A 16,905-nucleotide genomic window follows, 5' to 3' on the forward strand; every position below is an offset into this window, starting at 1 on the left:
GGGTAATGGCCTCCAGTTCACTCATTTTCTTGGGTTTGCTGCTGCTGAAACGTCTTCCTCACATCCCGCCAAAGATTTTCTATGTGGTTCAAGTCAGGCGACTGTGACAGCCACAGAAACTCCAAGACTACTTCTAAAACCTGTCCTTAGTGGTATGATTGGACTTTAATAATTGCTTATGATCACTGTCCTACTGGGAAGACATTCATTGGCTTTGTTGTTTTTCGTGCAAGGCAATAATCTCTTTTCTGTACATTTTTATTGGTAATATGCAGAAGTCAGAAAAATACGTAGGCTAGTGAAGCTAAAATTTACCAGTCAATATCAAACAAATCACCTGCACCATTTACCAGCCAACACCTAGATAACATGCAGCAATACTTCTCCAGGGGAGGAAGACAATTGAATGTTTTACCAAGGCCACAGGAGCCGGCCTCCAGAGGCCCTCCATTACAGTACAGTACAGCCATATAAACGGTCTGTTCTCTCCTGGGAGACACAAGCCCATCCATCTTCCTTCTCCGCCACCTCTCTACCTTCCCTGCACAAGGGCAACAGCTCCAGGCTCCATTGGCTCCCTCACACATAGATGAGATTGGCTCAAAATCTGCCATTTTGGATCCTGATACCCTTCCAAGTGGCTGCTGCGAAAGATAAAGTGCCAGCGAGTGATGTCATCAATGGCTGCTGCTGAGGCAGAAGATTTGTAGCAGCAAGAATAGAGAAAAACAAGGGGCTCAGATTAGTAACTTAGATTAGTGTTTGTCTTTGTGTATGTGGGACATTGCACAGTCTATAGCTGATATAAAACATCTTAAAGTCTCCAGAAAGAAAAGTGGGGTCTGGCTAGAGCATGCCCATGTGTTTCTTTAAATAATAACTAGTAGAATCCTATAAAGCTTGGAATTGTATTGGTTGCCACTGCTGGCTTCAGCCTCCGTTTGCAAAATTATCCTAAATCTGTGTAAACTTACTGACCAACAAAACAATGCACATCAAATTGCTGCAAAACTTAGCAGTTTTCACAGGCAGATATGTAAATGGCTACAGGTGTGGTCTGATTAGACAATGGATCTTCCCACAACAGAGCATGTTCCTATAAATAAAGGTGCATTTATAAAAAGGTTACTTTTGGGGTAGTGTACCTCTTGGTGAGAGATTGTTTCTATGACGCACTTAAAGATATTGGACGAGCTGAGAGATTTAAAGCAGAATAATATATATGATAAGTGGAGCTAAAAAATAAAGATATGGCACAGTTTAAAGAAGTGATGGTTTGGTGGTTAAGTTATGTTGGGGTTCAAGGCACGGTTATGTAAAAAAAAAAGTATTAAGTTAAACTTTTGTTACTGACCAAAAACATATTTTCCACCGTAATTTACAAATAAATTATTTAAAATCCCTACAATGTGATTTCCTGGAATTTGCTTCTCCATTTGGTCTCTCGTAGTTGAAGTGTACCAATGATGAAAATTACAGACCTCTCTGGTGGCTTTACCCCACTGTGTGTCAGATATATCTAAATTATGAAAATTATTACTACTCTGATTGGTTTATTTACTGAGACTCATTTAAACATATATACTTTTTATAATTTTTTACATAAGACTGACATAAGACTGTCTCTATATTGATTGGATGTTGTTTACTGTGGTCTTTTAAATTCAGAAATAAATGGTCTTTATTTATTAGTGTAACTATAATGCTAATCTACGTTCTTGGGTTTTGGCTGTTGTGTGCTGTGTCTTATTTAAAAAGTAGTCAGCAATAAAACAGTCATTTATATCTTAAGTGTGAAGTGTGTAAAGGGATAGCTAGAAATCTACCAATGCAAAAACTATCAATGCAATGCGATATGCAGTTTTTTGCTTGTCCAGTTGAGTCACTGCCATGTTAGCAATTGTAAGTAAATTCCAAGGAGGCTTGACTTCATGTCCCTTTACCTTCCTTACAAATATGTGCACTAAACAAAAAATAATAATAATGCAATAAATCATTGCTTGCTCCGTTGCTGCCGTGACCACGCATTTTTCTTTTTTGTAACCTTAGCATGAATTGCATTACGTGTAGGCTGTACTAATGCTCTGCTGTAAATGTTCTGCTCACTGTTCCCTCTGGGCAGCTGCAGTAATTATTAGTACGGCACTGTTGGGCTGTAATGCCTCTGAGGACTTTTAGGGTTCAAGGCAAATTTATATGTTACAGGAAAGCAGTGTCAGGGCTAAAGATGAAATAAAGCGTCTGATCGATGGACCCTGAGAATCTGACCATGTTCAGAGTGAGTGCCTTATCCACACCTCTGCTGCTGTGAAGCTGACCTCTGTTTGACCTTTCCTATCGATCCATCCTAATGAACACTGAGAGGCTCTTGCTGTTTCTACTGGCAACAGTGTTTTTTCCGCTGCTGGAGGTACAAATATATAAGCAATCGATAGCTAACTGTTTGTTTAGGTTGTCATCTCGTATTGATGCTAGGGCAGCACTCCAAAGTAAAGCCACTTCAGCCTCGCTGCTGTTGCCTTGAAGTTGTACAGTATTTGTCCAGTTCTTTCCTCAAGAACCCCCCCAGACATTTGACCTTGTTTTCAAGCTTATAGCCTTTGCTTTAATGTATATATGCATATGCTAAATGATTGTACCATAAATCATCTTTTTGTAGCTTGAATGCCTCTCTGTCTATAATATTCTAATGTTCTCTACCTTTTCTCTTTTGCTAAAAATTGTTCACCTAAACATTCACTTAAAATAGGAGAATTGGTCTATTTCATGTCTTTTCATTGGCCAAAATTTGTCAAAACCCAAATGCCAGATTCATAAACCTCAGTGGCAATAATGTTGTAGTCGTGATTAACAGTGTGCTTTCTTCCATAAGTCAATCAAAATGGCTTTGTATTGTCAGCAAGCTCATGTATAGCTCTGAAAAAATTAAGAGACCACTTCAATTTCTGAATAAGTTTCTCTGATTTTGCTATTTATAGGTTTATGTTTGAGTAAAACGAACAATGTTGTTTTATTCTAAAAACTACAGAAAGCATTTCTCCCGAATTCCAAATAATAATATTGTCATTTAGAGCATTTATTTGCAGAAAATGAGAAATGTCTAAAATAGCAAAAAGATTCAGAGCTTTCAAACCTTAAATAATGCAAAGAAAACAATATATTTTTATAAAGTTGTAAGAGTTCAGAAATCAATATTTAGGGGAGTTTTCATGCATCTTGGCATGTTCTCCTCCACCAGTCTTACACACTGCTTTATGCCACTCCTGGTGCAAAAATTCAAGCAGTTCAGCTTGCTTTGATGGCTTGTGGTCATCCATATTCCTCTTGATTATATTTCAGAGGTTTTAAATTTGGGAAAATCAGCAAAACTCAGTGGTCTCTTTTTGTACATTTCTTACCAAAGCAACCTTAGTACTGAAGATAAGTACCAAAGTGGTCAAGTAAAACCAGTTATCTTACAACGAAGATGCTACCAAACCACAGAAAAAACAGTTCTCTTCCAGTTAACTGTTTGTCTATAATGTCTTTGCACTTGTATTATTTATTAATCTGTAGCTCATATTATGAGATTCCTTTATTTCTCCTCAATTTCTACCAGTTTTTATTACATTAAATAAAAAATATAAAAATATAACACTATTCAAAGACAGTATTATTAGAATACAAATTAGAGAAAAGGGCAAAGGCTAAAACAGGCCAACAAGACAGTGTTTTGATTTTTCATTATTCAAGTGAATTAATCAACAAATAATTGATTATTCAGTATTCATAACAAAACTCTTAAACTCCACCACTGGTGTATTCTAGCTTTTCCTCAGCCAGTGCTCTGCTTTGCATGTAGTTACCGATTAAAATCTGTGAGCATATATGGTTAAGTTACCTATAGATCTTCTGCAAAAGAATAAAAATAAAAACAAATTATGGAGGCAGGCTTCTATAACAAATTCTTGTATTAGCTAGATCTTTGCTCTGTTTTGTAACATCACTAAATTAAACATGGTGTTAATTACCCACACTAAAACATAGTAAATCTGGTTTAATGTTGACTATTTCCAAAGCAAAACGTGAACTTTTTTTAAAGAAATTCTTTATATTAGAACACCAGTGGCCAAGTTTCAGCATACCAGTTTCAGTCATTTAGAGTTAAGTTACAGCTATCTTCAATATTCTTCCCTATTTTCACTGTATTAACTGAAATCTCTCACTCCGTTCTTCTATCATGTCACGGTGCCTCTGACATCATCTCCTCCGTCTCCTCTCGTTGCCCACCGTCTCCTCAGCAAGGACGTGCCGAGTTTTCCTGGGAAGGAATCAATGTAAGTGAGGATCTGAATTATATATTCACCACCCATCTGCTTTCTTTTTGTTCGGTCTTCGTGACTCTTTTGTCCTTTTGTTTCCTAGCAAGTGCTCATAAAAGCTTCATCAATATAAATATCATTCTTTTGTGAATCATAAAATTTCTTCTGGAGGTACTTGAACAAATGCCAGGCACTGAGAAATACAATACAAACACATTGGGGAATGTGCAATGAGCTTATTTATAAGATATACAGTGAGAAAGTATAGCATCTGACAAAATAATGTGTAAAGCTGTATTTACCTCTCAAATATAAGGGTTAGTGCTGGAGTGTTTTGAGAAATACCATAGAAAAATAACTTTTGTTAAATAGTTGTGTCAGTGAGAAGTATCTATAACTTGGTACAGAACTTTTACATCAAGTGAAGCTTCCTTAAGCCTTTAAAACACTGATTCTGTATGGTTGAATAAACCACAACAAATCACAACACATTACCTCCGTAGTGCTAGCTCTTATCATTTTATTTAAGCTGCATTCAGTTTATTTCTGCAGTGCTTTTATAGTTAGTTAATTAGCTGGCTAGCTAGTTAGCTAACTAGCTAATCACATTAGCAGTGCAACATTAGTCCTAAAGCTACCTTAATAGTGTTTTTCTAATCATAATATTACCTATGCAGTTCTATTCAAGTCACATGTCATTTCGTTTACACACACACACAAAGTCTGTCAGACTTTTGGTAAACAAACAAAAACATAGGCTAATTTAGCTCAGCTAGCTAGTTAATGCTAACTGCTCCAGCCCTGTAGGTTACATTTTGGATCTTTCATCCTAAAAATAGCCAGTTTGTGAAAAGATACGTTAGGAAACAGCTAACTATCTGTAAACTGAAACCAAGCATGATATGTGATGCTGAGGGCTTTATTTGTTTCCATTTGTGTGAGTAGATAAATGGCATGGAAATTGATTCAGACTTGCTGTTTCTCGGTTCTCCCTAGTCCACAGAGAAGTTCAGCAACCAAACGCGTGTGTTCTCCTAAACAGATTCTTTTAGATTGTTTACAAGCACAAATTCCTATTGCCAATAACCACCATTAACTTTTCAAAGTGCTGTTTCTGGATACTAAAATGAACCACAAACATGTGCAAAACTTTTTTTTAAATGACGATTAACAGCGTGCCAGCCTGAGCTGTTAAATGTAAGGACACAGCAACAAATAAAGTACCCAAAGTTCTACAACCACTGATAAGCAGTTGAAGATTATTAAAGTAGCTTGACTAAACATGCTAACATGACTAAGGATAAAAAAAAACACTAGCAGTAACATAATAGCTAGGCAGTAATCTGTTTACTTTCTGTCGTCGTTAACAGTGTTGACATTTTTGATTGAATTAAACACGTAAGATGGTTTGTTTGATAACAACCACAACTGGTAAATTGTTGTTTGGCAGCGGGGAGCACCTCTTTGTCAGTCAACCTGAAAAAGAGCTTGTTCGTATTTGGCTGTGAGCTGTTGCTTATGTGTGCTAGCACATTATCAATTTCATGCTAATTAGCCTTGGCTCTCACACTCACCTCCTGTTGTCAGTGAGATTAGGGAATACCCCAACTCCATTTGTCCTAAAGATAGATGGAGACCCAATTCAATATCTGCCATGCATTAGCGTAGTAAAAAAACACGGCGGTTCTTTTGCAGGACTGCTGGACACTTAAGCCTGATTTGTGACCCATTAATAGACATTTGGATTTGCAGTTTCTGTAGCCAACCATGTCCTGTCCATTTGACTTTTTGGCATTGAAAAAGACTAATCCAATAAATAGCTAGTCAATATAGGAGGAGTCAATTTGATGTGTTTTGAATGAATAGGTATAGAAATAGTAAGAAGGTTGAAAAAAAGTACTACAGTATTTCCCAAGAGATGAAATCTTTTGGAAAGCCTAATGTGATTATTTTACTGCATGGCTGCAAAAAAACAAAAACATTTTGGCTGTTTTAAGGTCTATTTTTTCACTTTCTGTCATGCGTAAACCTGTGTAATACATTGTTTGTCATAAAAATTGGATATCGTTGCTGTCCAATGAAAAACAAGTATCTACAAAAACAGCAACTTTACAGGAGAGATAAAACCTTCTGAAATTTCAATGGAAGTCAGTGTAAAAAGAGTTTATTTTAGGTAATTTTTAAGTTTTTCTATTGGTCTGTTCATCAACAAATTTGTATGTTCAAATGATGTAGTAAACTTAAAATCGATAAAAATGAATATACTTGTTTTTTATTGGACAGCGACAATATATAGGGCCCTACACTTAGGACATTTTTAATTTGAAGTGATATTACAGCCGCTATGGCCAGGAGTCCAAGAGATCCATATTGGCCTTTCTTTTTCTAGGTGCATTAAAAGATCCTCCCTCATCACTTAGTACCAAAGTGGCCAGTTGTTAACAGACAAATTAGCGTTGGAGGCTACACTGCATTGAATTTTCAATGACGTTTTATTGCTAGTTGACTTCATGAAACTTGGTGGAAAAATTCTCTAGCCTTCACCCTCCCAGTGTGGAAGCATTTTTTGGGACAAGGGGAAAACTACCTGCTGATTGGGAATCCAAAACAAAAATGAAGCAATGATTATTACATCATTAATGGCTTTCAGTTGTCCGCACCTGGAATTAAACTAACCCAAAACAAAAACTAAATGTGGGCATACATTTTATGTGTCACACATCTTACATTTTTGCCTTTTGTCTGATGGCTTTAACTCTCAACTTACAATGATAAGAGGGTGGTGCCCCATTCTACTGTGCAACATTGCTTGCACACACATTTTCTCAAAATGCAACATTTGAAACATGGGGGTGGATCCATAATACTTTGGGGTTGTTTTGCTGCGGTTGACATTGGCAGTATTGCACAGATGGAGTCAATAAGGATTCCATACATAATCAACATATCCTGGAAGCAGATTTCAAACCATTGGTTAAAAGCCTAAAGCATAAAACAACAGGAATATTGATCCTGAACATACTTCAAAATCCATCTTTTTAAATGTGACTTTAACAATCTGTACATACAAGTAGACCCAATAATATTTTAGACCTAGAGGCCTTCCGGCTTGAATTAAACCTGGAATCTTTGTTTCAATTACATCTTGATTGCTACATTTCAAATCCATTCAAATCCACTGGCCAAATACTTCCAAACAACAAATAGTTGTTTTTGCTAGCTTTTAAGCTAGTGATCAAAGGCCTCTTAGAAGATCATGTTATGTTATCTGCCATCCTCCCTATTTTGTGGCTTTTATGAAACTCTGCAGTCAGAATAAATATACAATGTGATGCATGTGACATCTGCTCAAACACAAAGATAGAAAGAGATAGAGAAATATATATTTTTTGCTATACCAATATTTTGCATATTAATTGTACTTTGAATTGTATGGTTAGGTGTAAAAAATAGATTTAATTTTTTTATTAAGATTTGAAAATTAGATGGAGAAAGAAAATGATATAGAATGAAAAGTCAACACAGAGTCAGAAGCTCAGATGATGCTTGCTCTTACAGCCTACAACATATATGATCTACAAGTTTCCTAAGGTAGCCTGGGGGGTATCATTACTGATGGTGAGTGTCAGAAACTGCGGTACACATCCAGTGAGCAAATAGTCAGTGCCAGAAGCCAATAGAGAAAAAGCGGTCAATGATGATGTCCGTTTGGATGTATATGTGGACACAAATATTTTACTAGTGGTGTGATGTTAGGAAATATCCACTTTTATGTAAAAACATCTTTTGAGATATAATTTATTTGACTTTAAACTAATTGTGTGTCACTGGGTTAGAATATGCTTATATATTTATATATAAAGCACAAAAATGTTGTGAAAAAATGAAAGGTGGTGTTGTGTGTGTTAAGCACAGGAGACTGGCCATTTCAGCTCATGTCTTGTCGCATTATAAACTTTTATTTGCAAATCCAGAATTGTTCAATTTACTTTTAGTTTTTTTTTTGTTAGTCACAATACATGAATGTGTAAAAGTATGTCTAATTTGGTTAATATGACAATGGGGCATATACTATTTGCTGGTTTTGTTGTGAATTAGGAATATACAATGATATCACCATTGTTTAGATTTGCTTGATAATCCAAAACAATATTTGATGATGCATTTATCATAGTGACTTTATTGTAACATTATTTAAATACATTTTATGTATTGTACTACATTGGTTACCTTATAGAAATAAATGTTATATTGATCTGTAAATTAAATCCATCAAAGATATTTAGCTTTTAAATATATGTAAATGAAAAATCTTAGAGATTCATTGAAATTTATACTAATACTGCTGCCATCCAAGCTGCTAATAGATATAGATGCTTATTAACACATTAGTTCATGTTCTTTCTCTCTTCCCTTTTTCTTTCTATCTTTATTTTGTCTTCACATCGTGTCTCTCAGCTGTCTATGGAGGACACCACCTCCATCTTGCCTCGTCTGAAGCGGAACTCCAACGCCTACGGAATAGGAGCTTTGGCTAAGTCCTCTCTGACAGGTGTGTCAGGTGTGTGTCTGTCCCGGTAGCTGGTAAACGCCCCCATGTTGGCTCCAGAGGAGGAGATGGAGATTGGAGCCAACATGGCCGCCCCTGTGGGTCCCCCCCCCTCCCTTCCAGTTTCACTTCCTGCCACCATTAATTAGTGCCTGTCAATGGCCACTGCTGCCATTGATGAAAGACCAATCAGATCCAACAAGAGCACAAACAAGTAGTTGACGTAAGTGCACAACCCATCACCACAGGCTTGCTGCTGGGATTCGTTTGGGTGTTCAGTGGTTCATGTGGTGAACAGTGTAACTGTAATACCGTTGTGGGTTTTGTGCAGTGTGCCAGTATGAAATCTGCAGTGTTGTGCTCAGTAAATTGTTGGTGAACCTTGTGGTGTGTGTTTGTGTTATAAGTATTTATATACATGTTTGTGAGTGTGTTTGTATATATATATATATATATATATATATATATATATATATATATATATATATATATATATATATTATTCTGTATATATATACTGCTGTAATAATAATGATCACTCATTGCCATAACAGGTTGCGTGGAACAGTAGGTATATATTTTTTGTAGCTTTCAGTAATTTATTCTTTTTTCTTTTAGTCTGTGACGACACAGGTTTTTTTTATATCATCATAAATATTTCATCATATATCCATAAACTACATACAAAATAAAAGGTTGCATTTGTGATTGCTGTATTTTTTATAAACTGTATGATAGAAACAAGGCAAAAATTGTTATTATGTTTACTCACGTTTTGTTTTGTTTTTTTTTTTCTTTATGTTAAGCTTTAGACTAATGTGCAAGTATTTTAATCAGATTTTTCCTGACTAAATATTTGCTTTTTTTTAATATTTAGATGTTTCCCCCCAAAATCTAATACTGCTTATAGTCTAAGGGATGTTGCAAACCTAATTATTCTTTGAAATGATCAGAATTTGTATAAAACATCTAACATCAGTGTTTCCTTGCTGCTTGTAAAACAAAAAATATATATTTTAGCTGTATAGAGATGCATAGAGAATGTAGTAATTAATAGTGTTAACCTTTTCAGCCTAAATTCACAATTGTAGTGAGTAATGGTAATTTCTTTGAATACTGTAGCGTCAGCAAGGGTGGAGTAACAAGGCCAGGCCATAGGCCGGTTGAGCATACTTTATTTAGATCAGGAATGAGTGTAGAAGCCTCTCAACAAGCAGTGGTTGTTTCACAAATGAAAGCCTACCGATGGAGACCCTTTACACTTTCCAACCCAACACCAAGATGTTAAACAATTCTACAACACTAGAACTGCCACAACTAAATCCCACCTATCTAAACAAACATGTAAACACCCATAACCTCCCCAGCCCAACTCTCCAAAAGAACATAAAGCACCCCAAATATCCCAACAAAGAAGAAACTGTGGCAGCAGAGCATGCTGGGAGCTTACCTTAAGAGTTCCTCCCCAATTTCCTTAAAACACAGTACAGGCGCATATTTTCTATGAATACATCTAAAAATAAAAATTTAGACCAAAAGCTAGTGTATATATAGTCCTAATACAATATATTAGCCACTAGGCAACCTATGCAAAACATTCCATACAATAACTTAATGTAAAGTAACTCCTAGGGGATTTAAGTGCTCCAGAAACCTATTACCTATCACCACCGCTTTAAACAGTATATGGCAGAAATTACGTTTATGGCTTGTTAGTGATGCTCTAAGCTAGACTGATTTACAATGTGATCATGTTACAGAAATCAGAGAATGTTACTTTAGAAGCCCTGAAAGATGACTCTTATTGTCAAGGAATTGAACCCCACTCTGCTGTGTAAAAGGCAGCAGTTTTATCATCTACTCTACACCAGATATACTCAATACTATGTCAAATAGTAAATGACATAATACTCATAATAAAATTCAACCCAAGCCAAACTTTTATAGACATTAATAACAATTTTATGAAGCATCATACTCAATGTATTGTACTAATGAATATTTACTATTAACATAAACATAAATGCAGTTTAAGTAGTAGAATAAACACTAAACTACTAAAATAAACAGTTTTCCTAACTTTGTTGAAATATTATGAATATTGAATCCCCCTCTATTCACATATATGCATTATGAATATGCCTGTAACTGTATGACTGTAGAAGCTACATTATTTCTTGAATGCATTGCCTTGCTACCCTCATTGCCTGCCATTCTGCACCTGCATGCAGAAATGCTGGCTGTGTCTGAATTCTTCATACTGCAGTGTATCCTACTAGTTGGCTTTTCTCAGGAAAATTATATTTGTATGCATACTTTAATATGCCAAATTTAGCACGGCCACCGAGAATTATACACTACTAGGAATCAGTATGCAGTAAAAAATTCAGACACAGCCTCTACCTGTAGCTGTACTGAGACCCTGATTGTTTCTCCCTGTAGGCGTGACCAGATCTATGAAGGACAAGGTAACTAAACCCACTGCTATGGCTCAAGGACGTGTGGCCCATATGATTGAGTGGCAGAGTTGGGGCAAACCGTCTGCTGGACCAATAGGAAGATCAGGTCACAACCTGCACCGCGAGAGAGAACGGAGACTGGAGAATGACGCCTACAGTGACTTGAGTGACGGCGAGAAGGAGGCACGAATGGCAGCCGGTAAAAATACTTTCAATGAAATTCTGTTGCTCTCAACCACAAGTGGTCTTGTTCCCTCGGGATAGGTAGGTTAGCCTGTTCTATCCTGTCCAATCCGACCCCCAACCCCCAAATACCCCAACCACGACCCCCCCCCCCCAAAAAACCCCCAGCCAACTCACCAAGTGTCTGTTAGCTGATGTAAAAAGACTGGCAATTAGCACTCTCCTCCAAGCATGTTTAACTGTACAGCCAGTTTGTATTACTGGCAATTTGGTAAGATGCTGTTGACTGTCTGTATATAACTCAAAGGTTGTACATACTAACCTTTACCTATCAGCCATGGCAGCATTGTGCAGTAGGTGGGGTATTATATAGTTATTAGTAGTGGAATTTGACTAAATTTTGGAGAACATTGTGTGAAGGAAATTTACCATATTTTTTGCACTATAATTGGAATATAAGGCACACTATCAATAAAAGACTATTTTCTAGTCTATTTTCAAACATTTTTTAAGGCACACTGGATTATAAGGTGCATTATGTGACACTAATAATGAACAGGGGTGTCGCCATTGTTTTTTCCTTGTAATTAAGCTGGTCTCAACACTGGATGGTGGTGGGGGTAACTAAGTTAAGTGAAGCTAAGCTAAGTAAACAAAACTGCAATTCTTAAAAAAAACATTAATTTTTAAATCAAATGAGTGCTGGATGTTAATCTACACAGATCTACACAGAGTTCATTCTAGAAAACTGTTTATTTGGGTGAGTAAAGCACTTCTGTTTATTTACAGTAAGCTTAGATTTCCAGAATTCCTCTAAGGCTGGGTGCAGCAGCATTAGCATTGCTACACTGAGGAACCCTGAGTGTTCTGGTAAGCCAGGGCGATAATAGCGAGTGGTTCGTCCCACATAGCTTGTTTTAACACAGTAAACATGCAGACTATAGTCTGATATATATACTGAACTGTGAACGGCTAAAGAGCTAGCACTTAGCGCGGTTTTACACAAATTACAGACCACTCTTTTAGATCTAGAACAAGTTAATAATTTACTCATATCAAGTCAAGCCATCTTTAATCTTTAGACAACCAGTGTCAGATAATGTGCTGTACAAGTGGCAAAATAACTAGTTAAAATAACACAAAAACTCAACATATGGTGAAGCATTAAAAAAACGGTAAAAACACTAACACTAAATAAAACTGAATACATGAGCTACTGATAGCAAGACAAAAATCTAACCAGGACCGGGTTTCCAAAAGCATCTTAAGATTAAGAACATCTTAACATAGAGAGAAAGTGCTCAGTGTGAAGCATTGGTTTTAAAATTGGACTATAAATAAATAGTTTCTAATTCCTTTATAAAAAGAGGAAGACTATCTTCCAGTTTTTTTGTTGTTGTTGCTGAGCTCTCTTTTTTTACTGCCTAATATTGGTTTTCATTGACATGTTTTGAGGCTTTATATAGAGAGTTCTTGTGAATGGATACCAATTTTGAATTCAACACAATTTAACTTTAATCAGTTCCACACCTTTAATCTTCCTAATTAACCACAAAATAACAAGGTAATACGGTATATCTGGCCATGAAACTGCTTATCAGTTAATTGTCCATTTACTTTTGAGTCTGTAAAATCGAGGGACTGTGTTAAAAATGGATGTAATTCCTGAGCAGTTGAAGTAATATTTTTTGTTAAACCCTTGAATTAAGCGGAAAATGTACTCCTCAGTCACATCTTAATTGCTTCATTTACAATCCATTGAGGTGATGTGTAGACACAAAATTGCAAACATTGCGTCATTGCGTTTTAATTCGTGTGGATCTGAAGGAACACAGTTTCTGCCTGCACTATTGTGTTTAGTAAGGCAGACTGGAATAAGGGAAATCAACAGTGCATGCTCAGTCTCCAATAAAATGTTATAGTTTGTATAATACATATTTTTATGATGCTCTTTTAGTATATTGAAAAACATCAATGCTTAGCTAACAATGCCAAAACCCTTATTAGTTGACCATAAAACATTCCCAAAATGTTAATAATAAGGTAAAAAAAAAGTATGTAATTTTAAACAGGTGATTTTAAGAGGTAAATATATTGGGAATCTGAGGAGTTTCAATGTATAGAAGGGCACAAACCTAAGATGATTATCTATGATCTCTAATTCCTCAGATCCTCAGAAATCATCATTCAGCAATAGCTGATAGAATCACATGGGCAATGAATTACCTTGTTAGACCTTTGTCAAACACTACAATACTGAGTTACAGTCACAAATGCCACTTAAACTTTAGTGTGCAAAACAGAAGCCTCATATTAACCAGGTTAAACCATTAAACCAGGTTTAAATGTGTTTGAAATGTGTACTGCGGTCAGAAAAACCCGCATTTTCAAACATTTTTAGACGCCATTGACTTCCAGAAAAGGACAATCCAGATTGTTATCAGCAATGGCTAAAATTCAGTCAGTAATAGTAATAGTATGATAGACCCTGATGCATTTTTAAGATTGCAGCATTAATGCAGAAATTAACTTTAAGATCATACGCTGCCTTCAAGACAACATCTTTACGAGATACATCCAGTCATTTTTCAATAAGAAGATGCATTACATACATTACAAAGGCATGGCTGCAGAAGTAGAGGGTACAAGTACTGGACTGGCTTGCCTGCAGTTTAAACCTGTCCTCAGAAGACAATATGTGCAGAATTTTTTAATAAAAACAACATCACAGTGTTGCAGACATTTTGCAAGCAAAATGGGACCAATAATATCTGGAGCAATTCATTGATTGGTCTTTAGTGCCAAAATGCTGCCTTTAAATTTTTTTTTGAGAAGGAATTGCAACATTACAAAGAGGTAGATTATTTGTTGCTCCTAAGAACACACTTTTTCTAAAGTGTTTCAGGCTTGAAATGTAGAAATGAATGTATTTTCATAAATTAAACGAAATTGACATGAATTGTTTGGTTTATACTGTCTGAGATGAAATAAAATCACAATAAAAATAACCATTACCAAAAGTACCATTTTGACCTTTTCTGATTGAGGGCTGTATATTCTGCAGGAAATCCATGTGAAACACAGAATTAGCCAGACCTTCACTATTCAGTTAATGTGTTAAGATTTGGCCCCATTGTTTGGTCAGAAGAGAAATTAAAATATTATCTTAAGGGCATCTTTTCCCATTTTCCCTCATTAAAAGTATAATTTAAGAGGATAATCTTTGTCTTGATTAGGTGGTGAAGATTTACCCCTTGCTTCTTCTTTTAACAGGAGTGATGCAGCAGTTCGCTATCTCTGAGGCTACACTGCTGGCATGGAACTTCATGGATGGAGAGAGTCTGTGTGCTGACTCCAACCAGGGCAGTGTGGCCCACCTCAGCGAAGTTAACCAAGAAAGCATCACCAGCAGAGGTAAACTGAACAAGTACATCAACCACGTGCTGAGCAGACATACTTTAAATTCAAAATTATATATCTTTTCTCATTTTCTCATTCCAATCAAGTTATAATATGCATATTTCTGTAATTTCTGGGCTATTGAGTGTACCTGAATGTAAGCCACACCCACTAATTGAAAAAATGTGTACAGGCCGCACCTGACTCTTAGCCGCACTTTTGATTAAATAGGCTATGTACACAAATAAAATTACGTACCACAATCAGTGCTGCAATATGGTTACTTTTTTTTTTTTTAAGTAGCCTACCAGGAAAAGTCACGAGAGTAAAGCTGTTATATTAAAAGGGGAAAGTAGATAAATTACTTGAGCTGCCAGTTTAGGAAACTCTGAGGAAAAGGAGCTACAGGCCGATAATATTCACCTCTGAACGGCAGAAGAGCTAGCGGTTAGTGTGGTTAGTGGATAATTCTAATACTGCTTCAGGTTTGAGTGTTGGTGCTGGAGAGCTAATCTGGAACTCCTGTATAACTCAGCGGAGTTTAACTCCTGTTTTTTCTGTGGAGTGGCTTTACTGTTCCTTACAACCTGAATGGTAAAATTCATACATAAAGCGCACCGCATTATAAGGTGCACTGATGTTTTCTTGGGAAAATGAAAGGATTTTAAGTGTGCCTTATAGTGCGAAAAATATAGTACATGCATTTTAAACTTACAGTTGATATCGTTAACCTACCAGTGGTAATACCAGATATTCAGATGCTCCCACCTTAGGTTCACTGTAACTTAAATCTTCACCCGTAGTCGAGGTGCATTTGCATTACTTTCTACAGCAGGTTTTAAAACGTTCAAAAAACTGAATGGAAAAACACCTACAAAAAAAATAAATAAATAAAAAATCTTTAAAGAATTTCATGCTAAGAAAAGGTGTTTAGAATGCTACTGAAGCCAAAATGTGCAAAAAGTGATGGAAAAGGTTTGTTTTTCTAATAAATGATGATCTGTTGTCATGGGAATCTGGTGAATGGCCCTATGGATGATGTGATCACGACACGAGCTTTTTAAATGCTGCGTTTGACATTCTGAAATGCCGAATCTGCTTGCGTTTATCGATGTACGGCGGATGTCATCACGGTGACACTGAGGTATCAGCTCTCATTAAATTGGCCACTACTTGTCATGCCCGACATCTTGGAATTCTAAACAACAGATTGCCAATGGCTGTAAAGGTGAATCTGCTAAAAGCGATTTTACTGTTCACTGCACTTCAATAGTTTCTGAGTAAGAATGTGCAGCATTCTCCTTTTTATTGTTGCTGCCAACAATAATTATAATAACAATAATTAATTATGTTCTTAAAGAAATTGCTTATGTTACAGCAAAAAACAGCTGAATATATTGTATATTGGTATATGAAAACTATATTATAGTTTGTGAACACCTGCTGAGCCATTATTTCAAAGTCAGGAGTAATAAAGGCAGCTTGCATTTAGTCACAGCAAGACTGAGGTCAGAAACTGGTGTTCTGTTATTTCAACTTATCCCACAAGTATAAGATTCGTAAAAATGTTTCTCTGCTTCACATCTCATGAATACTGGGGAGATATACAGTATATCCTTCCATCCAATGCTTGGTAATGGAGTTCACAGAGATCACAGCTGTATTTGTGTAGTTAAACACCTGTGTTCACAGTGGGTGCACCTTAATAAAGTTAGATTCATTCATAAAAAGGCTAATTTAAATATTATATATAATGTATAAATAAATAATAATATTATTAAGGCATTAATAAACACTTGGTACCATCCCTGCAAACGCAAATATATTCATTTATAAAAAATGAATAGGACATTTTTCTGGCTACAACAGCTTTTGCTGGTTACCTGAGCAGCCACTGTGCTGCTAATGGTGCTGATACAAGAGAGACTGCACACATAGACATATCAGAACAGCAAACACAGTCTTCATGCATCAATACATAAAAAAAAATGCAGAATTAGAACTGAAGAGAGCT

At 36.1% G+C, this 16,905-nt stretch overlaps 1 protein-coding gene across 5 annotated transcripts in view; it reads left to right on the top strand.

The window, feature by feature from the left end:
- Window positions 1–16,905, top strand: part of fam131ba (family with sequence similarity 131 member Ba) — a 66,101-nt gene that overhangs the window by 37,003 nt on the left and 12,193 nt on the right. Inside the window, exons 3-6 of one of the 5 annotated variants that reach the window (XM_022666140.2) lie at window positions 4,281–4,316; window positions 8,760–8,862; window positions 11,293–11,508; window positions 14,766–14,906. In XM_022666140.2, the coding sequence (XP_022521861.2) occupies window positions 4,281–4,316; window positions 8,760–8,862; window positions 11,293–11,508; window positions 14,766–14,906 (496 nt within the window). The other 4 variants (XM_022666141.2, XM_022666142.2, XM_049476305.1 and 1 more) reach the window with 4 other exon arrangements.

The sequence above is a fragment of the Astyanax mexicanus genome, chromosome 3, assembly GCF_023375975.1.
Source record: "Astyanax mexicanus isolate ESR-SI-001 chromosome 3, AstMex3_surface, whole genome shotgun sequence".
NCBI lineage: Eukaryota > Metazoa > Chordata > Actinopteri > Characiformes > Acestrorhamphidae > Astyanax > Astyanax mexicanus.